The sequence below is a fragment of the Nipponia nippon genome, unplaced genomic scaffold (genome assembly GCF_047370975.1).
Source record: "Nipponia nippon isolate SJK-2023a ecotype South Korea unplaced genomic scaffold, ASM4737097v1 scaffold_4, whole genome shotgun sequence".
Lineage (NCBI taxonomy): Eukaryota > Metazoa > Chordata > Aves > Pelecaniformes > Threskiornithidae > Nipponia > Nipponia nippon.
In genome coordinates, this window is record NW_028262358.1 from 35600640 (window position 1) to 35626180 (window position 25541).

Consider the following 25541-nt stretch of genomic DNA (forward strand, 5'->3'; position numbering starts at 1 on the left):
TTAGTAAAGCCTTTGACACAGTTTCCCACAGCATTCTCCTGGAGAAACTGGCTGGTCATGGCTTGGATGGGAATACTCTTCACTGGGTAGAAAACTGGCAGGATGGCCAAGCCCAAAGAGTGGTAGTGAATGGAGTCAAATCCAGTTGGCGGCCGGTCACAAGTGGTGTTTCCCAGGGCTCAGTATTGGGGCCAGTTCTGTTTAATATCTTTATCAATGATCTGGATGAGGGGATCGAGTGCACCCTCAGTAAGTTTGCAAATGACACCAAGATGGGCTGGAGTGTTGATCTGCTTGAGGGCAGGAAGGCCCTACAGAGGGACCTGGACAGGCTGGATCGATGGGCCGAGGCCAACTGTATGAGGCTCAACAAGGCTGAGTGCTGGGTCCTGCACTTGGGTCACAACAACCCCATGCCATGCCACAGGCTTGGGAAGGAGTGGCTGGAAAGCTGCTCGGTGGAAAAGGACCTGGGGGTGCTCGTTGACAGCTGGCTGAACATGAGCCAGCAGTGTGCTCAGGCAGCCAAGAGGGCCAATGGCATCCTGGCTTGTATTAGGAACAGTGTGGCCAGCAGGACCAGGGAAGTGATCGTCCCCCTGTACTCGGCACTGGTGAGGCCGCACCTCCAATCCTGTGTTCAGTTTTGGGCCCCTCACTGCAGGAAGGACATCGAGGTGCTGGAGCGTGTCCAAAGAAGGGCAATGAAACCAGTGAAGGGTCTGGAGCACAAGTCCTACGAGGAACGGCTGAGGGAGCTGGGGTTGTTTAGTCTGGAGAAGAGGAGCCTGAGGGGAAACCTAATTGCTCTCTACAACTACCTGAAAGGAGGTTGTAGTGAGGTGGGGGTCAGTCTCTTCTCCCATTTAGATTCTATATTAGGAAAAACTCCTTCACTGAAAGGGTAGTCAGGCATTGGAACAGGCTGCCCAGGGAAGTGGTTGAGTCACCATCCCTAGAGGTATTTAAAAGAGTTGTAGGTGTGGTGCTTAGGGACATGGTTTAGTGGAGGACTTGGCAGTGCTAGGTTAACAGTTGGACTTGATGATCTTAAAGGTCTTTTCCAACCTAAACGATTCTATGATTCTGTATTTAAAAATATTGTTTGTTACAGCAGCTAGTGATGAAAATTTTGACTATTTGTATTTTCCACCAGAGAAGGTGTTTTTACTAAATGGTAATTTTCCTAAACAAGCACGATACTGAATAAATTCTTGTTTTTCAACAAATAATAATTTTGAAAACCAGTAGGAGCTGCTCCAATATTTTCCTCACCACAATATGTGGTGAGAGACAGTTAAATACTCTTCCAGACATCAGTCCAGTATCAATGACACTGAGCAAAAAAGCTGAAAAGGGGACTTCAGGGTGTTTTAGATAAGCTTCTTGATTCATTTTTGTATTTTTATTTCCTATAAAGGAGACCAGTAATTACCAACGCAGTCAGTTCCATCTTCACTGGCCATGAATCCAGCTTGGCAAATACATAGGAAACTTCCTTCTGTATTTTCACAGCGTCCAAGGGAGCAGAGATGGGGTGCCTGATTACACTCATTAATATCTGTAAAAGAAATAAAAACAGAAGACTATAGAATAACATATTTAGTTATGATTCTTTTTGTGCATTCTATGCCATGGTTTTGGAAAGAATGATCTTGTAATTATTTTAACTATTTGAAAAAGCATGTTTTCCTCTCCCTCAGAGCTGCAAAAAAGACGCATTAAATAGTTTTGGTTGGAAAAAAATGCTCTTATTGGCTTAGACTATAACAATATCGCATTGGCCTGAAGGATGCCACACAATTACTATTCAAATCACTACACTGAGAGCAAGCAGAGCACAAGCTGCAAGCATGGAACATAAACACAATTTGGATGAAACAGAAGGATTTTAAGTTGCCATTTGGCTGTCTATGTGTGAAAATTATTTTTTAATACTGTAGTTGCACCTGATAGCATGCGTATCAGTGTGAAGTTACTGAACTTTTGGTAGCATGAAAAGTTGATAGTATATAATCCGGCAACATGATACAATAAACTCTTTCTGATCCAAGTCACAGAGGAACCAGCACACTCTGAATGAAGGAAAGATACTGATACAGCTACTTCCAAATCTGAAACGGCTCATGTAGAGTCAGTCTGAGCTCTGCCTCATGTTCACCAGAGCCCTCTCTTCCAGAACTTACTAGCTTTGCAGGGGATGAAGACCTCACTTTGCAGATCTCCTAATTTGCCTCTGTAATATTTACAATATACTTTCGCTTTTCAGCAGAAGGTTGAAAGGAAAGACCTAACAGAATGACTGGATTTAGTCCAGCTGCAGAGCTGGTAGCTGGGCAAGCCATTCTGAGAATCAGGCACCAACTCGGTTATTCTTTGTCCAAACGTAAGTGTATTTCTTCCTAGCAGCCTGACGATTGTAGATACCTGATATAAAGCTGAGAAGAGATGGTCTGTCTAATCACTTTTTCTCTCATCTCACAAAGGGAAAGGCTTTCATTCAATTTAATTAAATTCACATTCAGTTCTGAGTGGCTGAAAGGCTATATCAGAGACTAGCCGGCAAATTTTATTTGACATACAAAAACTAGTTTCTGTGTAGTTTGGAAGCATTCAGTAGAGGAAGCAACTCCTGACTGCACTGTAGCATATTTCCCCTGACCAGACTCTACATTTCAAGCATTTCACAGCATGGTTATTTCAGATTTTTGAAAGCGTCCATTCATACCAGAGCACTTTGTCTGCTGATCGTTAAGTTTGTACCCCTCGTAGCAGATGCAAGTATATCCCACAGGCAAATTAACACAGTGTCCTGCTCCACAGATATCAGGATTAACTGTACATTCGTTGATTTCTAAGCAAACAAAAAAAAAGTTTCATGTTAAACTCTCCCACATAGTTCAGTAAGTGTACAATATTCTGTAATCCAAGTAGAAAGATTAGGCCTGAAAACAACTATAAATCAAGTTTGTAAGTTCTGAGTTTCTGTAATGGATACCTTATCTGGAAGAATCTAGAAACCATCTAGCCTTTTCCTAGTGACATATTCTCATGTCCCATCCAAGATCTATAAATGGGTACATAAAAAATAAAGCAAAATGAAGATAATATAAAATAAAAATGTATACTATTTAACCTTTGCATTGAAGGTTAAGAAAATAACTGTAGTGGGTTTCTCATTATTTTTACAGAATACTCATCTGTTAATGGCTTGGATGTATTTTGAAAGATAAGGAGATTTAGATATGGGCAGCACTGGATGCTAAACCCTTACAGTAGTTTCAGAAATTTTCAAAGTATATGCGTTACTGCAAACAATACTAATGACTGCATTTAGTTGCAATTTAAACTAAGGTTATACAGCAGCATGGAATTGTAATCCCTGAAAAAGTTACCGTCTGTAAAGAAGAATCATTTATCCAGACTATTTAGAAATAGATTACATTTAAATTTAACTAAATCTTAAAGTATAGAATTAAGGCACTCAAAAACATCTCAACTCTAACTGCATTCAGTTTTTTAAATCCAATTTAGGATTTTGTCCTACAAATCTTACTTCACTTGCACTTTATGATCTCTTAAATATCTGAACAACACTTGGAGCTGTATCTGAACAACAGATGGATTTAGTTGTTTAAAGCACACAGCAATTTCTAGTTCCACTCCTTTTCCTGAGGAAACAAAAAACAGCAGAACATGGAAAAGTATCATTTTTTTTCTAACTAGTCAGTTCCCAGCAAGGTAACTTCCTCTCCCTGCAAGGAAGCAGGGAGCTGGCTCGCAGAAGGGGCACAATCACAGCAGAGCTGACTCCCAAATTCTGGTTTGACAATCACCATTAGTAGAACTTTCATATGGGACTGACGAACTGTAATTATAGGTAATTGAAGAAGGCAGCTGAATGCTTACAGAAGGACAGGATACTTTCTCTACTCTTACAGTAGATTCAGGAGGATTTAACTGCAGACAGAATCGTACTTCAAGCAACTGGGTGATTTAGACCCTGCACATGTTGCATGCAACTCAAAAATCCATTCCTGCATGAAGGAAAGCCATCTTTGAAGAACTAAACTTTTATTAAAGCATGTGCAATTTCTCCCTGTGAATGCAAATTGGGAAACCTCTTGGTAGGCCTAGACATCTCTACCATACAATACTGCATCTCAAATTATTTACCTGGATATTGCAATTACTTCAAAGCCTGTGTTAATTCTGAGAGACTAGCCAATGTGACATTGTAATGCTCTCATGTATACATACATAGTACATTCACCTTTTTGCTTCCAAATGTACAGCAAGTGAAATTTTCATGCCTTTTGGACACAGCCATCACTTAGACAAGTTTCAGCTATGACAGGAGCATTACTTGCATTTCTGTTACTTTCACTTCTTGACACATGGATGTAGAAAAGGCAACTTTAATACATCAAGAAAGGAAGAAGCACAAACATCAAAAGAACATTTCAAAATAGATCTTACAATAACTCCTCATATGCTTTTTGTAGAACACACTAATTTACATCCCATGAAGTCTACATCCCTCAAAGAACACGATAACGTATACTTCACGAACACGTGCAGACTGTCTAAAGACCTGACTTGCAGCCAAAAAGTCTTCAGTTCTGGACTTGGGTTGCAGATCATGTAACCTGAGGTGGAATTATTAATTTTTCCTTCTATCATTTATTTGTGGGCACAAAAACAGTGGGTACATCCTGGGAGGGTCCAGTCCTAGCTCTCTTGACGGTACCCTCACTGCTGTGCTGTTCTGTGCTTTCTATTTCTCCCCAGAGTATTCCTTTCTGTTCTACAGCTACATTCTCTTTGCTATTATAATTCAGAAGTAGCATGGGACAAGTTATAGTGTCATGAACTCACAGTCATTTCTTAATTTATTTTAGTTCTAAAAAGGAAGTACAATACCTGTAACTTGAGTAGGTGCAATTACTTGACTTGCACTCGAAGTAGAGACTTCAGGAGCAACTTCAACAGGCAGAGGAGGAGATGTTTTCTCAATCACTACTGTGTGACATGGAATGGAAATCAATCACATCCAAAAAAAACCCCTTAAAGCATTCAAAAAAAAAAAAACCCTTAAAGAATTCACACAAACGATACTGAATGAGCCAGACACTATGGAGCTTTTCATTAGTTTATTCTGCTTAGATCTGGAGTAGAAAAAATAGTATAATTACGTTTTCAATCATTCTACTGCTTGTGAAAAAAACTGAGGTGCTAAAGAAAGCAAGCACAATAGTAAAATTTTTGCAGCGGAAGTTATGCATAAATCTACAAGGAGGCACCTAAATAAAGTTTCCTCATGAAAGGGGTACAAGGCCTCAACTCTGCTGACATTAAAATGCTCATGTATGTAACCCAGGATATCACTTTTGCCAAAAATATGTCTTTGCCTCCTAATAAGTTACCTCTCAATTCCTCCCACTTCAGCTTCTGTGATTTTTTTTTTTTCTGTATTTTGATCATGGAAAAATTGCTTGTGAAGCTGCAATTAGTTTTTCATTAACCTCTGTTACAACTGCTACCTTCCCATTCTTTGAAGAATTGTAAGCACTCTCTCATACTAAAAGGCAAGTCAAAACAAGTTACCTGGAAACTGTGGATGCAGGTTAATTGTTGAAATTCCAGGAGAAAGCTGAGGCTGCCCAGGTTCTAGATAAGGCTGCTTTTCTTGATCAAGAGAAGCTAATTCCTAAAAGAATGATTAAAAATTTACATTCTGAAAACATTCTCTTAATTCAGCTATCAACCCACAAAATCCTGCCCTGAGAAACTGCTAACATTCTCACGAGTGGCTTTTGATAGCAGATCATTAATTACCACCAATTTAAGCCTGAAAAAACATGGAATACTATGTTTACACAATGGCATACAATTTAACATTGATTTTATTTGAAGCAGCCATTTCATGGAGCTTCTAATTGTATCTTTGGCTTTGTCTCGCCATAGTTCTCCCATCCTCTGGTCTTTAAATGCTTATGAATACTATTTAATTGCAGTTCAGCATCACACAAAAGTATACAATCACATATGTCTCTAAGTCTTTGACCACTGTGAAACGTTCTCTCTTAGCTATTGCACTGACCATCTTATTTTCATAAAAGTGTTAAATGCTTGTAAGTCTTTAGGAAAATGAAATGAAGTACAGCAGCAGTTATTCCTAACGAATCCCATTATCTTCAGCATAGAGAACCTGGAACCTCCAGAACGGGGGACTTAACACTGATACGCACCTGCTCTTCTCCACTGAATACAGAGCAACCCTAAAAAAACTAGGAAACTAACTTAGGCATTAATATGTCTCTTAAGCAGGTGTCACAAACGCTTCTCAAAGCTTCATACTATTTCTCTCCAACTCATTTTCTCTAGCTGTCAGCATCTACGACTCTCCTTCACAGTCACTGCATTTTTCAATATCCTCTTTAAAATACAGGCTCCAGAATGGGATAGAACAATATAGTACTAGACCCTCCACCAATGCCCTAAAGAGAGGTTAAAGTAATCTCTTTCCTGGACCTCACTACCTGCCTGTTGCTGTACATAATAATAACATGAGCTTTTTTTGCCTCAGGGTTTGCACTGTAAGTCCACAGTGAGTTGTTTGTTCCTCATAAATCCTAAATCCTTTTCAGAGTTATCATATCACATCTCGTACACATGGTCTGCATTCTAATTCCTAGATAAATCACATCATGTTTTACCTGATCAGGGGCTGCAGTTGCCACTAAAACCAGAAAGAAAAAAGAAAATTAATCAATCTTCACATAACATTTACTTACACATTCTACTGAAAACTATTAGAACATTTGAAAGTGGTTGTTGCCATCGGAGAAAAATTTCAGACTCTAACCTCATTCCAAAATGGTGCAAACTTGAAGTAATGTTCCTGAAGCAAGTGTAAAAACTAACCTGAAACCAGAATAAGATTCTACAGCGTGACCAATGCTTATAATTATTTACTCAGTATTCAGCTGCCTTACAGGTTTCTCAGTTGTTCCCTTAGAAACAATCCAAGAAACTAACGGGTTATTAACTCACTGATCAAACTTTTAAAACTCCTTCCAAGGAACATCAACATCTGTAATTATTTTAAAGGTAAATTAATATCATAATGGTATATAACTAACCATTAACAAATTTGCAATAATTTATTTATAATTTATTGTAAAAAACCTCCAAAACCCAAAAAAACCCCACCCCAAGTTTTGAAATTTGCCGTTTCTTTAAGAAAGCAAAAGTGGTTTGAGTTTTTTTTCCTCCACAAAAGCGACTTTTTTCTGGGAAGGAGAGGTAAACATTTCATATAAGTTTTTATTTTCCATTGCAGTTTGCGTTTTTTGAATGTCTTTTACTGATGAAAATCTATATGCTTCTGTAAAAAACTGAAACAATATTTTTCTTTTCACAATCAACATTTTCCACAGGATAGATTTTTTTTTTTTTTTTAAATCGCTCTTCTTGCTCTAGTTTCTTCAGTTTTAGCAGGGAGGCTGATTATCAGAACTGGCAGAACTTCTAATAAAATCTCAAAAATTCCAAATGCAAACACATCCAAAAATGGAATACAAAATTCAAACATGTGTATGTGTCATTACTGACTTCAAGTAAGCATATTTTTTAAAGTTTTTTATTTAAAAAAACCAATACTCCTTTTTTCTCCAGAGTCTGTGTTTTAAAGTTTACTAGACCGTAGCAATCTTTCTAATTGCTGAAGTAATATTTTAGCAAATGATACACCACATTTTTCCACTTTGTAGCACAGAAAAACCCAGAAGTTTATGTGAGATTTTATAATCCAGGACAGTCTGTAAGTATATTTGAACGGCTTATTTTTCTCTCCAGATTCAGTTTAGCTCCATTTTCCTTTTGAAAGCAAAACTAGAGCAGTGATTTTAACTGGAAAGTAACCCATTTCACACAGAATTTTGCAAAGTCAGCTGACTAAAACTCTTTCTAATAATGGTCTGACATACAGATACATAACTGCTACTTGGAAATAACGTATTAAGTACTCAGTATCATGAGAAGGTTCTTCAGCAATGTATTTCTTCTTGTCTACAGTTAGTTCATGCCAAGTTTGCTGGCAATGTATTTATAATAGTGCTGCTTTCTGCATTTCTTTGCTTCTGCATTTGTTTTAGACTCAGGAAAATTTTGGCTGCTACAAGTTCTTAGAGGAGCTTGCAGAAAACAAAGCCTGAGAAAAAATATCTTAGAGGAGTTAACTAATCGTTAAACAGCCCAGCAGAGAGGGGCTGATCCAACATGGTCATGCCAAGGGAGTGCACAGCTGCAGGGGTGAGAGCAGACCACACAAGGAAGATGCATGCCCACATCAGGTGGTGCCAATCTACAGGAGTGTATAGAAGGAAGATGATGAAAACCCCTTAGCTTCTGCCACCCCAAATACTAGTAAATCAAAGCCTGCGTTGAGTCCTTTGTTATATGTTAGAGATTATAAGTAGCTTTATAAAGAAGTCTTAAGCCAAATATTTACTACTTGTTATCATAAAAATTAATGAGATTAAAGCAGTCTCTCTCTCTCTCTCCATGGTGTTCTCAGCATCTGGTAGGAGCTATACATAAAATTTCAGAAGTAAATCATGTAACACAATACACTCCACAACACGGAATGCTCTGCTGAAGGAAGTGATGCCTCTTTGTCCTGCACTGTACACAGCTACTCCATGAAGAAACATACCATTGAAGACACATGCATAGAAATATAGAAAGACTGAATTTTCCCACTCTCACCTTCTTGCACAGCCATCTCAGTCTCACTTTTCTGTGAGAAGGTCAGTGCCTCCACTGGCTCTTCCTTTGCTGGGAGAGGTGGAGGAGAAGTACCTTTAGCAACAGGTTGAGTAATCGGGGTCTTGCCAATGACAGGTGGCTGTACTCTAACTGCAGGGTGATGATATAGCTTGTTTCTGTGAGGGCCAGAAACCGTATAACCCATTCCACCAGGGCAGATTTCCTTAAAAGCAGCTAGATTTGGGATGGGAAAATATTCCTTTTAGGAGTCTAAAAGTGCAATATGTTGACATAATGGAAAATATAATGATTACTAGTAATAAATTTAATCTCATATTGTATATACATTTTTACAAAAAAATATTTAAAGACAAGCTATGCATTGCATGCTATTATGACTGAGGATTCCCCCAAAAGCATGTTCTGGCTGTTACTCCCAGGAGGTTTCCAGTCCAGTTTACCATCTTTCTTCAGTTATGTTTAATCTATCATTATATCAAGATAATTTTTTGTATTAATCCTCTTCAAACAGTCTATCCTTTCCAAATATGAATTTGAATATGCAAATTGTCATCATCATCCACAATGCATAAGGAACGAAGATCACTATTTCTATCATTCTCTTTTTGCTGAAACCAAAGGAAAAAAGCTCACCACCCTGTATTAGAGAAGCAGAAGAATATCAACTGGTAACAACATTCATTCACAGGATCCCATTTGACTACATCAGAGGTCTCATACCACCCCTGATCCAAATTCCACTGAAGTCTTTCCACTGACTCAGTGGGCTGGATAAAAACAAGTTGGGGATCATAAAAAGCCAAATCACCACTGGAAGAGAGGGGAGATAATCTCATTTATGAAGCTGCTAAGAAAAAGGTAATGAAAGTAAGGCAGCAGCACCTGCTCTGATCTCTGCAGCTGCTCTACATAAGCATCAGGTTTTGCAATCCTAGTGGAAGACTAGAATGAAAAAGAAATACAGGTCAGCCTTCCTCCCCATCAAAGGTAATAGCTATGCTCCTGTCAGGGACAGGGAGACCTTCAGGAGTCTTGACGGGGCAGTGCTTCATTATCCTCGTTGCTCTAGGTAAAGCTATGTTGGGATGAAACACCTAAGATTTAGTCTCCCATGTGCCCAATGTGATTTCTTGCAGCTTCTTAACAGATATGCGGAGTCAGGCATTGGTAAGTTCACAAATTCTGCTTTGAACACATCAGGGTTTTACAATGAATTAGCATCTAAAATAAAAACACAAAATACTAGCTATAGGTACTCCACAGATGAATTCATTAAATTATACATTAAATTGCAGTATGCATTAATTGCATGCTGTGTTCTGATGGTGTCTTAGTAATAGAAAAGACAAAGGGTCAAATTGATTGAGTGAAATAGTTTTTGTTGGGAAATGCTAATATCAAAACTTGCCACAAAAACACCCAACTGAGGGTGGGAATTCTGGTCAAAGGAGGACGACAGAGAAAATTTGATGCCTGTCCCTTCAGATGCATACTCAGGATGCAGGAAATCTTGTTTCAGGTCATATTCTCTCAAATGCAGAATAGAAATGTGAGCCTTATTCTACCACAGCTCTGATAAGTGCTCTCAACACCTGGGTACACAAAGCTGGCCTCTCTCAGTCTCTCTTTTGGAGCTGGTCTGCTTTGTACAAATATTTTAAAAGCTATCTGAGAGTGAGATCATAACTTTTTAATTCAATTACTCTTAAATTAACATGGGATGCTGCAGTAAATACATTACCCCATTCTGGTGTATCCCACTTTCACACATTTTTCATATAAAACTCTGAAAGATTATGAATTTAACCTGTTATAGAAAGGAACATGTTTTTAAACCATGAAAGTTGTCATGAAATGGGAAAAGTGTTTCCCACACAGCTCATCAGAATTTTGTCTTCACAGATTTTCCCTCTGAAGTCTTTTAATTAAGAAAAATCACTAAAATAACCTATTCCCCATAATATTCAACAATGTACTTTTTATGACTAGAGAGCAGTCAACTTTGCAAAAAGATATATTCTCTGCTCTAGAATACACACAATTGGGCATAAAGCCTCATGTAATATTCTCATAGATGTAAAACATCTGCATTTAAATTGCGAGTCATCTGATGAGAATATATTTTTTTCTCCATTAAAAAGCCATAGAAATATTATTTATCTGAAAGTGAACTGGAGTTTTAAAATCCTAATCAGTGATGTAGCAACCCAATGGTCATGCAGGAAACCATGGCTTTAGAAATCAATTGAAATGCTCAAAAACGTTGTTCACTTCCATTTCTCTAAGTCCTACTTAAACAAGTAAGGAATCTGCTGCTCTCATCATGTCTCTGAAGATAGCTATGGACTTCCTAAAGCAGCTAGCTCATTTTGAAAATCTGAATCTTCATAAAATACTCTGGAGAAATACACGACCTGTATCATAACAGTGACATCTGCAGCAGCAACTTCAGCAAGAACAGTAGATTACCATTACAAATACCTATGCTAAAATACTGAACAGGCTATACATCACGTATATTACAATAAGCAATGATGTTTTTAAAAAAGACGAATTTGATCATACATTTAGACAAAAAAATAATATTCAATTGATTTTGACTCAAGACTCCAACTTTGGTCATTTAAGTTCTAAGCAAAATTGGGGAATAGAAGGTACTCGAAAGCAGTGATCATTATCTATAATACGTGGTATCTTCATCTATGAGCAGCCTAAATGAGGGTGGTGACCAACCAAACTGGTATTTTCCAAGTCCTTATATATTTAAAAACCAGCAGGACTCCAAGTGAACACTGATAATACAAGTGAGCTTTATGTATCAAGTAAGGAATTGTTTAAGTGAAAGGTGGCATGAAATGTTTAACTACCAGTTTATCGTTAAGGCGGCCAACACCGTACTTCGCATGTTCCTCAAAACGGGTGGTAAAGATATGAAGGAAGGTTAGAAAGCAGAGATACTCCAATACATATCCTACTAACTGTAGTGTAAACTACAACACATATAGTTCTCTAATGTAATTCTCAGAAGCTGCCATCCTTTCACTGGTGCCTTTAACAACTGAAGAGTATTAATTAGATTTTGGGTTAATCTGCCTGTATAGTCAGAATACAATGTACAATAAATTTATCTTCATGTGATGGAGAATCAAAGCTCAAGGACATATTCTGAGATGCAAATATTGTTAATCTGGAATTCTATCACAACATATCAAAGATAACTCCTTTGTTTTAATCACAAATCCCTATGAACAAAACTACTATATATGTGATTATTCTACTATCATGTAGAGAACTGTCATAATTTACTGATGGACACTTCTTGCTTAAAATCAATTCTTGGATTTTTTTTTTTTAAAGCATGCATAACAAACATAGAGTGGGGGCAAGAGCTTGAATTTTTAATGAGCAGTTCTTACCTGTTCCTGGAAGTGGACACTTCTCACAGTGCGGGCCCCAGGCTTTGCCAACACTGCAACAGCAAAGCTGCTTGCTGAGCTGAACAGAAAGAGGATGCATGCATTGCTTTCCTGCACTAACAAACCGGTAGCAAGGTCCTTTCTCTTCAGCAACTATAGGATTATCAGCTGCAATGAAAGTGGAAGAGAGGATGGTACTGTTCACATGAAAAGCAAAACAGAGAAACACCACTAGATTCGCAACACCAGTTAAACAGATTAATACTACCATCTGCACAAGTTTTATTTCAAATACCTATCTCAAGCCATAATCACAGCATAAAAGAAAATTCTTATTTCGCATCAAACACTCCTGAACTCCAACTCATCCTAGACCAAGGATAAAAAGTATTTTAAAGAAAAAAAAATTCCAAACCAGCAGTTGCCATGCTGCCAAAATAAAGAGTCAGAATCAGCTCTCTCTCTTGTACACAAGTCCAACTGCTGAAGGTTAAGGTCAATCACTAGCAATATACAGTTGTGTCAAGCTACATAGCCACTGGACCATTCAGCTATAAGTAGGCTATATAAATAAAACTGCAAAAGGATTAAGTATCATACATGACTTTTTTTAATAAAAGAAACAATTATATATTTACATTTTGTTACGCTTAGTTTTAATGTGGAAGAGCCAAAGGCCATAAGCTATGACTACTATGAGGTAACAGATCCATCCAGCTTTCTAATTCATGCATCCACATTCACGTACAGTTAACAGTTCTGGGTAATAGTTTCACTTAACTCAAAAATTACAAAGACTATCTGATTTTCAACATGACACGTAAAAGCAAAAATGAAAGCCAACTCCTTTTTTCTGGTATTAAACTGAAAAGTGATAAGAAATTCTTCAAAATGCTGAAAATCTTTCTCAGTAATTGAGTGTCATTAACTAGTAGCACAACATAATTATGCTGAAAAAATGAAAGAATTCACCTACAGCTCTAGACTATACTTTATTTTATAAATTTAAAGATAGCTCAGATAAGGAGCTTAGGAAATGAGGTATTTTTCACTTATAAATATGCTTTCCAAAAAACTTAAAGTGAGAAATTGAGTAGTTCTCTATGCCTTCTTTTCTTCTTGCAGAGGTAGTTGGTCTCAAACGAAGTAAAAGCTGATTAACAGAGGAAAATATTTGCATTCATGCTGTTCACAACTTTTTCCTAATTCTTTCTTAATTTTTAATCCTTCTTAATCAGAAGGAAAATGTGCCAGAGATCATCCTGGGCTGAATGGAAACTACCCAGGTCAGAGCTGCAGAGGTGGAAGAGGGAAGGGCAGGACACAGATTATTTTGGCTGGGGAACTAGCAGCAAGGGGAAAAAAAATTGTGGGAAGAACTACTCCAGGCTGGTGAGAAAGACTGAGTGTACGAGGAGGCTGAATGTGGCCTTGAAGGTTTTGCGACAAGAAAACCAGGAAAAGATGGCAAGGATCCTGAACAGCCACTGGTGGAGACCAAGGCTTCCAGGACAGAGAGACAGAAAAAAGGCACGAGCACCGAGACTGACTAAATAAAGTGAATAATCTGAGAAGAGGTGGCAGAGACAGCAAAAAAGATGGAGACAGTTTAGAAGAGTTGGGGCCAGTCAAATAAACCCTCACCTAAAGTGCAACTAAGTATCTATTTTGGTACTTTGATTAACACTATTACTTACGTATGCATCTTGAGAGGGTAGGATCTGGCACAAATCCCATTTTGCAGGTACATCTGTAGCTGCCCATGGTATTCAAGCACTCACCATTAGGGCATACTCCCTGTAACTGACACTCATTGATATCTGTGGGAAAATTGAAAATAATCAGATACTGAAACATGTATTAATATTCTTCTTTCTTCAGAAGTTATCTTTTTTTAAATATGTGCAGGAGAACTGTTACGAATTAACACTCCAATCAACATTTTTTCCCATACTGACAACATTTGATTTATGACCTTTTAAAACACTGCTGAGAATTAACAGAAAAACAATTACATTTATACATCATTCTCAAGTACTCTGAATTAAAAAAACCAAATACACTTTGACTGGCTTACCAGCCCCCTTTTCCTAACTAGATGATTGCTTGGGCAGTCAAACACAACTCACAAGAACACTCACAGAGGCAAGTTTTAAGTGATGGAGTATATTTTATACAGGATGGAACGCTGCTTGACAGTTTTTATCAGTATTTGTACATTGAAGTGCCTGAAGGTTCATTGTGCTAGAAGAAGCACAACGCAAAAATACCATCTCTAGCCTAAAGAGCTGACCGTCTTAGCAAGAATATGCTTCAGGAAGCACAGAACATATGTGATGTGGGATGGAAAGAATTGCATCTGTGGGAACACAACTTTGTAGTAATTAACAACTGCTTTGATAAAGTTTGCTGTTACAAGGCTACCTGCATCAGTGTCCCGTTCACAGTCCCACTGAATAATTCTCCCGCATTGGGCCTCAGCATTGGGCCTGAGCATCGGGCCTCAGGCCTTTATCACACTTGGGGTTGTATCTATAATTCACTTTCAGAATAGGACCTGTCTGACAATCATCTGGATACCATCTGTCACTAAGTCAGCCAAACTAGGATTTTATTTCAGAAGACAGTAACAATGTAGCTTGCACTGATAATCAAAACCTTAAAATAATAATAAAAAAACCCCAAAACCCAACCCGTAATTGTCTCTGTCATAAATTGTCACGCCTCCTCTTTCAGAAAAATAGACAGCACATTGAAACAAACCTACTTGAAAATGTTTTGTGCATAATTTCTACATAAGACTTTCCCTCCCTATCCCTAAGCTAGGAAAAAATGCCTACCTTGCTGGGTAAACAAGCTTCAAGTGGAAGTCAGCTATTCTAGCTAGCTCCTTGGAAATCAGGTACTTGTGATAATTTTATCTAAAATATATAATATTTATTACCTTTCCTATTAGTTTTTATAAAACCTTCACCATTTTATTTGACCTCATGGTATGTTGCTGTCTGATTCAACACAATCAATGAGGGTAAGGAAATTGAATAAGTAAAATATAACAGATGTGCTGGAGTTTGCTTTTGGAAACCTACAGAAAGAATCTTTCACCTTCCTACCTTCTTCTTCATTTTTCTCCACAAGTTTGGCTACCTGTCCCACTACACAGGAGCGCACGACTTAAGCTCACAGTACAGCAGACTCTAGCAGTTGCCATGTCAGCTGCAATTTTTTCCAAATATTCACTGTTGAGCTTATCCCTCCGCTCTTCCAATGCTATACCTAATTTAGTATCTTGACACCACCTGGATCAACTTCACCTCTATGCACTTAGCCACATGTGACAAAGAGCGATAATTTATATTCTAGAACTTTGGATGAAATGTGATGGAAACCACATGAATTACAAAGGATCAGCTCTGCCTCAAAGGAATTTTCAAGGGAAATTCCCAGACTACATGACTTTCTGACCTCAGAGGGAGTGGACTATTTATAAAGGAGAATGGTATAAGAAAAAAGCACAAAAACCCACTGAAATATTCTCCTACAGCAGTCTACCTTTTGGTCCATCCAATCTTTGAGCAGGAAGATGTCCCATATAAGCACAGGAGTATCTTATTCAAGGATTGCACTAATACAGAATATTTAGTAAGCTAGACTTGTTCTGATGCACTCAATGAAAATTTTTTAGACTGATTCTTCAGTTGCTTAGTCTGACTAGGTCCTTTCTTTTGCCCTGAAATCTCAAAATACGATTGATGGCATCTACAGAGTGCCAGCTGATCCCAAAAGGAAGATCATCATTGTTTCAATACCATTATCTTTTGTGACCATTGCGAGGAATGAACTTAAATCTTAACAGCTAGCAAGCTAAAGACATTACTGAAACGTCCCTAAATAGAAACTTATTGATGCTGTTGTAAAGTCGTCGGGAGGAAAGGACATATTGCTAACCCTCCACTTTCAAACATCAGGCATGACAAGGAACATAATGGAAGAGAAGACTATGAAGTACCTAGAAGCTAATGCAGAGCAAATACTGGAACACTCAAGAACCCAGTATTGAATTTTCTACCTGTTTTCAATTTGGGTTGTCAGATCAGTCCTCAAACCATGGAACAATTCTACTCGCTTTGCCAAAGCACTGACTCTGTCATTGGAAACAAGTTAGAGGAAGAGACAGTATGCTTTACTCTGAATACAGGAAAAATCTCAATATCCGGGTTCATTTCAAAATGAAAATCTTCCATACAGTTACACAAATACACAAATTACACACATACATGTGCAAAAAGCACATATAGATTTTGGAGGAAGAGGAAAAACATAGGAGAAATTAAGAGATGGAAGAAAGATAATATGAAAAAATTAAAAATTAAGATACATATTTTTAACAAGGACTGTGCTCTTTTATTCTTACCTGACATTTGTTTTTTATCATTTAGTATTAGTTACTTGTTGGTGTTGACGTTGGTACATATAGTGAAAATAATTGCTCACTTTCTACATTGTAATAGCCAGACATTTTAAACAACTTTCTCCCTTTACAAATTCTAAGTATACATTTTTATTTATAAGAAAATTAACCTATACTACTGGGAAAAAAAATGGAAGATATCTCCCAGGGGACATACATAACATACCGCTTTTTCTTGTCACTTTTTTTGGAATATATATCCATGTAGAATTAGCAGAAATGCTTTGTCTACATTTTAAACCAGTGAAAAAGACAACTTATTTTAAATAATATTGACTTTGATTTTAAAGTTCTTATTTTCAAGGAAAGACCAAGTCTCTTGTTTGTCTCATTAAAATACATTGCTCTTTGCTTATATGTCATCATTACGAAAAATTTGGCACTTTTCCTTCCTATCTAGGAGGATAACTCTACCATTCTACATGTATTTAGGCAAGGTAAGTAATTACATAGCTTAACATAAGTGCATTCATACTTTCAATGTTTAAAATGTTAAGGATGCATTTTTCATTTATTAGATGATGATTTTACTCATTGTTTGCATCAAGCTTCATTTTAAGGAATGTTAAAAATCTACATATGGATAAACTTTATTATTTGAATACTGAAAGTACATAGGCATGTAAAAAACAAAAAGTAAAATCCTGCTAAGACACAGATAGATAAGAACAGAAGAAAAAAACATTCATGAAACCTGTTTTCTAATTTGAATTTGAATCATTTTATTCACAACGCTAGTATTATCTGTACTACTCAAATGAACCGTATCTTTTAAGTTTGTGTAACTATATCTGTATGTTGTAGAAGGAAAAAATGGTGTCTGTTGTTATAATTCTCAGTCAGTTTTTCAACTTTGAATAACTTAACCACTGAACTGAAATGCATATATATATATATATATTTACAGGGAAATGAAGAAAAAAAATTCTGTTCTGCAAAAGGGGGTACAAAATCTGGCTTTGCACTTACACAAATTCTAGTTACAGGTTACAGACTTCAACTAGCTGAGCTGGAAACATTCAAGGTCAGGCTGGACAGGGCTCTAAGCAACCTGATCTAGTTGAAGATGTTCCTGCTCATTGCAGGGGGGTTGGACTACATGACCTTTAAAGGTCCCTTCCAACCCAAACTATTCTATGATTCTATGATCTTGAATACCTAGTAGCAAAACCGTGCTATTTGAATTTTATAATGATTTTTTTTTAACATAGCTTATATTTAAGTCTTTATATGGATAAACTGTAATTGTGAATTTTAAAGTAAATTAAATTTAAATATAATCTAAATAGAAATTATGCACATTTTTACAGATCTAAACTTTATTTCATGTCACTGCTGAGAAAAACTGGCATAGGAACGTATTGGACATATTTGGTGATACTGGGAGAAATCTGTTTCAGAGTTTTGCCTACTAATAGTGACGGTTTCGTGGCATTATTTACTGAAGTGGCTAATTTGCAGATAGATGGGATCTTCCTATAATTCATCAATACACAGTCATCCTTCTTTCCAAATGATTCAACTGTTCTGCAGGAATCATTCACAGATGCTGTCATTACTGCTTCTGTATTAAATCTATTCCCAGATGAACTGTTCCTGTATGTCTAGTATTTAAAAATATAACACCCCATTCACATGTACTCTGTTATTGCTATTTAACGTGGGCACTGCTACAGTTAAGTACTGGCTTATATGTGTGTAAATACCAATGAATGTTCCTTCTAGAGTTCCTGATATGGATATTTCTCTTGCTAAATTTGTCCAATTTTTAAAGTTAACTTTATTGTGCGTGTTCTGATGCCTCAGCATAACTTAATTATAGTGTATTTTTAATGCCTCTTTTCCAAGTCATGTCTTCTCAATGAGCTCATAGAATTACTGAGCTGATGCTCTATGCTGAATTACACAAGCCTATCTAGGGATTCAACAGAAACAAGGCACAAATTGATCAAAAAAACTTTCAATTTTTCAAAAGAAACATACATACATGTAAGAATAGTGTTTATTAGACAACTTAGGGTTAAAAAATAAACAAAAAACTCCTTCCAGATTTACTATCTACTTCACTTTATTTCAGACTGTGGTAAAAGGCCACCTACCCACAATGTTTCCTGCCACCTGCCAGCCTGCCCAGCTGCGCAAATTGCACTGGAATCAACTTGTTCAGGCAGCTGGGAAAGAAATCTGATTCAAGATTAACACATTTGGTTTTTTCTCTTTTTAGCCCTCTATTTCTTGTATATGGACATAAAAAATATTTCAGTTTTAAATTAGTATAGCAATGAGAATTCATTTGGTCCGTTGTAAAAACAGAGAAAAAGCTACTTTGAAGTTGCCTGAATCATCTTTTGTTGTGCAGAAGTACGAACTGGCAATGTTCTTGTAGAGTGATTTGATCACTTTCATCTACACAGAGGAAATATTTTAAAGGGCTAAATAGCAGTACTATTAAACCATACATAAGTAAATAAAGCTTTCTTAATTTTCAGTTTCCGAGGAAAAGAGAGTAATGAAGTTCCACTGGTAAAAAGCCTCTACGTTAGTGATACAGGAAAAAAACGGTTAAGCAAGGAGCTTTTCCACACAGCACCTGCACGGCTCCACAGCAGACTCTTGCAGTAGGTGCTGTTATTTATGCTTTATAAAGAACTGGTAAATAACGCATTGACTTTGTAATAGTTGGTGTTTGATAATGTGAGTGACTTGACCCTTCCCAGTGGTAATAAACTGGTGTAACCCCCCTGGCATGAAAGAAGCGTTGTCATTCTGCACTGACTGACAGCCTGACCCTTTGCTGTTACTCTTTAGTATTATACATGCCAAACACATGGAACTGGTCCTTGACACACTGTGCTCCTAGATTTGGCAGTCAGTCTCCATGAAAGTTTGACAAGAAATGAAAGCTTTACTCTTGCTTTGGATCTGTTGAGATGGCAGTGGAAGCCACACGACATCCCAGAAGCCCTGTTGGTGATTCCACTCTCACAAGTTCATCCAATTGCACGGAAGCTTTGCCATAACCAGGGTCTTGACAGAAGTGCTGCAGTACTGTACAGATGAGGCTGCTGTGTCTCAGCTTCTCCTGTACCCTCTTCTAAGCACGCAGCTTGATATATGGTGAGGTCAGCCACCACGCTCTCCTCTAGAGCCACCACAGTGCTCCCAGCTTTGAACAACCCAGACGCTGTAACCAAACTGCTGCTAGTGTATCCCACAACCTTCCCCACTAAAGAGAACTTACAACAGGCTCTCTTAACAACAACAGTGTTTGATACCTTCCCACAGATTTGTATAGGTCTACTGGGTGTCAGGTCAACCTGCTTGCAGAAAATGCAATGTGTTAATGACTCACTGCCACTGAATTTCCTGGGGAAAAAAACAAGCTAAACCAACCATTTCCTAACTGAATGCTTGTCTGCTCATGTGAAGAGTGTGACTACAAATGAAGTAATCGTCATGACCTAAAAAGCAGAACAAAATAAAGCCTCCAAAACCAAAGAGAAGCAAAGGAGGAAGATGGGGACAACGTAAAATGGTATTCATTTAAACAAGAAAGCACATGCTAACATTGAACTTGTTATAAACGATGATAATTATATATAGTTTTACTAAGTCCAAAACCAACTTCATCTTCAAAGAACTTTACATACGTTGATTAGTAGACAGAAGATGGAAATAAATGGATGACTCCAGTATCAAAATGAAAATTTACTTTAGTCATGGCTTTTTCTCCTTGCTTTCTAAGAACATTCACAAAGAAATTTTATTTGGATTTTTGTCTAGGGTAAGACAATCTTCAAAATTTCACATTAGAAATACCCCAAAACACAATTGTGTTTTGAAAGCACTTTATAAGAATCTTGTTCCACAAATAGTTAACAGAATCAGGTGAAGAACTGACCTCCATTTTTACTCATGACCACACATACACACATTTCCAATTACATGTGGTGAATTACACAATACTAAATTAAATTTCATTAAGTGTAAGTGCAGGCAACAGTTAATACAACAACCTGTTTTCTTCTAATAACTGTGATTGAACAGTACAGAACAAATAAAAAAAACATAAAACTTTTGAAAAACAACCCTTATTTGTTATGTTTCTCTAAACAGTTCTTCCTTGCTTAAAGATCCAAAACCCCAGCAGCTTTTCAACATCCCAATATATACTATGAGAGTCGGGCTCTTTTACTCAGGTATTGATTTACATGTTCAGCTCTCTTACATGCATTGCAGACTAGGGAATTGTGATGACTGAAAAAGAAATACATGGATCAAAACTTTAAAAGGAGAAAAGTTAGATATGGGATCAAATTCTGTTCTAAGGTACTTAAGTGACAAAGCACTTATACACCTAATGGAAGGTTTCCCTCTGGCTATTGTGTAGGTATTTGTGCACAGAAGGGTACAATGTAGTAGAATCTCTTTCCTTCTCCACTGTATTGTGGTTTAACCCCAGCCGGCAACTAAGCACCACAGAGCTGCTCGCTCACTCCCCCCGAGTGGGATGGGGAAGAGAATCAGAAGAGTAAAAGTGAGAAAACTCATGGGTTGAGATAAAGACAGTTTAATAGGTAAAGCAAAAGCCGTGCGTGCAAGCAAAGCAAAGCAAGGAATTCATTCACTACTTCCCATCGGCACGCAGGTGTTCAGGCATCCTCAGGAAAGCAGGGCTCCATCACGCATAACGGTTACTTGGGAAGACAAACACCATCACTCTGAACGTCCCCCCCCTTCCCTCTTCCCCCAGCTTATATACTGAGCATGACGTCATACGGTATGGCATAGCCCTTTGGCCAGTCTGGGTCAGCTGTCCTAGCTATGCTCCCTCCCAGCTTCTTATGCACCTGGCAGAGCACGAGAAGCTGAAAAGTCCTTGACTAGTGTAAACTCTGCTCAGCAAGAATCAAAACATCAGTGTGTTATCAACATTATTCTCATCCTAAATCCAAAACACAGCGCTCTGCCAGCTACTAAGAAGAAAACTAACTCTATCCCAGCTGAAACCAGGACATGTATGATGATGTATGGAAGAACTCTGCTGGAGGGCAGGACATGCTGCAGAAGGTATTATCTTCCAATGTTCTGCCTGCATTCTCCAATTCTATAATGGCTTTTAAAGTAGATTAAAACAGTCTCTGAGGCTGCATTAGCTGCTGTTCAACACTCCTTTGGTTCTCTACTGCAAACCTACATGCCACATTCTCCTACCCTTCCTTGAGCAATGGCATGCCTAATTCAATCACATTCAGGAAGTGAATCATTTCAGCTTTATTCCAGGATTAATGACACTATAACGTAGCCTGAGTATCCCTTCTCCAAGGATAACAAACCATGTCAAGTGTAAACATCCATTGCTAGGAAAAATTTTTGTACCTACTTATAACGAGATCTGTACCTGTCACTTACTGCCGAAAGAATATACTTTACTTGGTTACTGTAAAGCATGCTGAGCGATTTCCTGGGTGCATCATAAAGCTACTGTAACCTCCTTTAATTTGCCCATTTACCGAAATACTTTACTTAGATTCCTCAGCAAGCAAATATGAAAATGCTTCACAGCCTACTGGTCTTCCACACATTAACAGGTCAACACAACCTGAAGAGCTTGATGCCTGCTATAGCCAGGTGAAGTAGTGCAGAAGGACTAGTTGATCGGCAGAGAGCTGGTCTGCTATAGACCAACCTACAGAAGCTGACTGTTGGAATATCAGCCATGTAGAGTTTCCCTTTGGCAGCCTCCAGCTGGAAGAGTATTTAGGAAGAAAAGTTCACTGTGTTTTGGCTGTATTAACCATTATAACAGCTCTTCAGACCACCCAGGCCCAGCTGGCCTAACACAGAATCGCAGGAAACACTAAGGTGGTGTAAAGCTGTCTTCCCTCCCCTCAGCCTTGTAGCTCATTTGGACACATGAATCAAGTCCACCCTCCACCCTTTTCAGATAGCGAGTGAGGCCCATATTTGGTCACAGACATACTGGAATTTGAAACATTCCTATAAAATGAAATTTATTCTTTCATCTCCATCCTTAACGCATTGAATTTATGCTCATCAAAATCATCACAGCTTGGACCATTTAACCACATTTAAACATTTAACTTAGAAAATTCTAGAACAGAACATACATGTTTATTAATGTGTTCTGGTCAAAGCCGCAATCTTCTGACAGTATCTTATTTAAATCTATCTACTGATTTTAAAGAAAATATTTTTTCTCAAGAGAAACAGTCTATGAGTTCAAAAAGTCGGGGTCACTACAAGAATTCTGAACAATGCAAATGTAAACAAAAATAGTCTTTAATTTGTTTTTTGAAAGAAATCATTGCCACCATTCATGTAAAGAATGTAGTCAAATTTCTTTTCAGGAGCACCGATAACTTTGAAATGACAGTGCCAACTATCAAAATTGGATCAGGGTTTGTTTTTTTTACTATGTTATGTTGAAGTAAATAAAAGACATTTAAAATTTTCATAAACAAGACTGAAGAACTAAGATGTGATTTGATATTAATTAAAATAATAATCCCTCTTTTGAAACAATAGATCTTATTTGTATACAATGTGTTTTCTATTTTACACATTTGGTGGGTGATCTTTGATAATATGAATAAATCTGTCTCAATAGACAATGAAAAATTCAGATTCTCCAAGTCACATCACATGCATAAACAGAACAAAACAACTTAAAATTTCACAATTTTTAAGGCAACACATGACACATGTCAAGGCATAAAAACTAAATACGCAACAGCCTCCAGCTACGACAGTCATGACATCCAGAAGGTTCTTACAAAAATTGGACCACGAAAGGTAACTTGTAGAAGCAGAAAGCCTAGTCAGACCACCACAGTCCTGGTAGCTGCACTGAAATATTCAGAATAAACTTGTGGCTAGAAAGTACTGCAGCCCTTCTTATCCCCTCTGTCCGAAGTGGCTGGTGCAGGAGGATGCAAGCAATCTCAACATCAGCAGCCCACAGCTGATTCCAGGCCTAAGCAGCATGGAAAGGTAAATTTCTGAAGGGGGACTTCTGCACTTAGCTCTGAAATCAGATTTCTATGCTTTTCAGAAGGTGACTGACTTTGTTTAAATGACTAAGTAATAAAACTGAAGGGAAAATGTTTATCTCCTTTTGATGCAAAGTGAGCAACTTGCCTTTCAATAAGAACCACACACACTTAAGCAAAGCAAGCCTTCTAGATCAATTATATACTAATTAGAATTTGTCAAAGTACCGGGCAACTTCTTAATTAGAAATGACCTAGTGGTCAGTCATTAAAAGTTATTTAGTAGTATCTGCCTTGACAGCAAGTGCTTTAATAAGCACAATATCTCATGTTGCAAATTAAGACTGGAAGACAGAATTTATGAAAATTTGACTCATTCTGGTAGGTATACGCTAGGCTTCACTTGGAATGCCACTTGACTGAATGACCTGCAAATTGGCTCAACATGCAGGCATTAATTTTTATTCTTTTTATGAAAATCAATTACAACTGTATCTACTAACACCACTGAAAATACTGTTCCAACTGTTTCTGCTATAGCTATATTGTTAACCACTATTAATATCCTCAGTTCTAAGAAAAATTTAATATCCAGATTTTACTGCCTCCATTATAGTTGATTGTTTCAATAATAACCGGATTAGTGAGAACAACAAGGGGTAAAAGAAACAAACAAGGTTTGGTTGCTAATGAAACTATTGCAATATATATTTTTAAAAATGATAGAAAAAACCAGTTGCTTATTCTAAGAAATGACCCACTGATTTCTTCTGAGCTAACAGAGTAGCAGCAGGAGAAAACAGATCCAACTCGTTTTGTGCTTCTGCGTGGAATTTACTGGAACGCAAGTTTGCAGAGCCACACTTTTCAAACACATAATCAACGTCCAAACAGCAACCCAGCCCAGTTTCTGGAGATATATTTATTTCTCAGTATGATCATCATAAAAGAACTTCTTCGAAAGAACACTGTTAACTTAGTAGCTAAGTAACATTAAATAGCATTTCTTATGAAGCGAAGCTCTTTTATTACTTAAAAGTAATAAAATATATATACAACATGCAGAGAAAACAAATTTATTACTGTATTTTAGGGACAAATGTAGGAGGGCAGAATATACCTTAAGAACTTATTTTAAATCATGATGAAGCCAAGGGAAAAAAGCTTGAAGTCCCCAGAGCACATGATTACAGAATTTGATCCATCAACATACAAGTACTAGTTTCTGCAAGCTCATATACATTTAATTTTAAGCATATGGGGACTTTTCAAGAACTTCCATGCGCAACTTTTTACTTCACTGAAAAACAACAAGTGTTCAGGTATTTTTCCAGTTCTTCAAGATAAGATTTTTAAAGTGCTCTATTGGCAATATGTTAGTTTCCTGAAAAAGGAATCCAACCTTTTCACCAGCTGTTTTTTTCATTCTGTTTCAGTTTTCCAAGAAAACCATTAGCAGAAGGAGGAAACATTAAGTGTAATTCTAAACAGGGAACCAGAAATTAGCATTGCCTGTGGATTCTGACAAAGGAGTTGCAACTCTGATAAGCTGTATTTTGGCTTTAATGACAGCCTTAGGGCATCCATGCGTGTACATGTAATAAATCATCCCATTGAAAAGATAATTACTGAGGGGGGGGGAAAAGCTTTCTTGATAGCAATTACACTACACTGTTCGAATTAGCATACCCACAGATGGTTCTTTGTTGTTCTACATACACATTAGAGAGAAGAATGTTTGATTGCATTAGTTCACTCACTTGAAAGGAAAAAAATCAGGACCTGGTTATTAACCACTAATACTACACAGGCTTTGTAAACTAAGGAGGCTTTTGACTGCAAAAACAA

The 25541-nt window shown here is 37.4% G+C and overlaps 1 protein-coding gene across 7 annotated transcripts in view; it reads right to left on the minus strand.

Moving 5' to 3' along the window:
• LTBP1 (latent transforming growth factor beta binding protein 1) overlaps positions 1–25541 on the minus strand; it is a 210468-nt gene that overhangs the window by 65981 nt on the left and 118946 nt on the right. For 2 of the 7 annotated variants that reach the window (XM_087776963.1, XM_087776961.1), the window contains exons 10-17: positions 13907–14029; positions 12210–12377; positions 8773–9006; positions 6720–6742; positions 5608–5710; positions 4924–5022; positions 2729–2854; positions 1436–1561 (exon numbers count right to left, since the gene is read on the minus strand). In XM_087776963.1, the coding sequence (XP_087633089.1) occupies positions 1436–1561; positions 2729–2854; positions 4924–5022; positions 5608–5710; positions 6720–6742; positions 8773–9006; positions 12210–12377; positions 13907–14029 (1002 nt within the window). The remainder of the gene's footprint in view (positions 1–1435; positions 1562–2728; positions 2855–4923; positions 5023–5607; positions 5711–6719; positions 6743–8772; positions 9007–12209; positions 12378–13906; positions 14030–25541) is intronic. The other 5 variants (XM_087776962.1, XM_087776966.1, XM_087776964.1 and 2 more) reach the window with 4 other exon arrangements.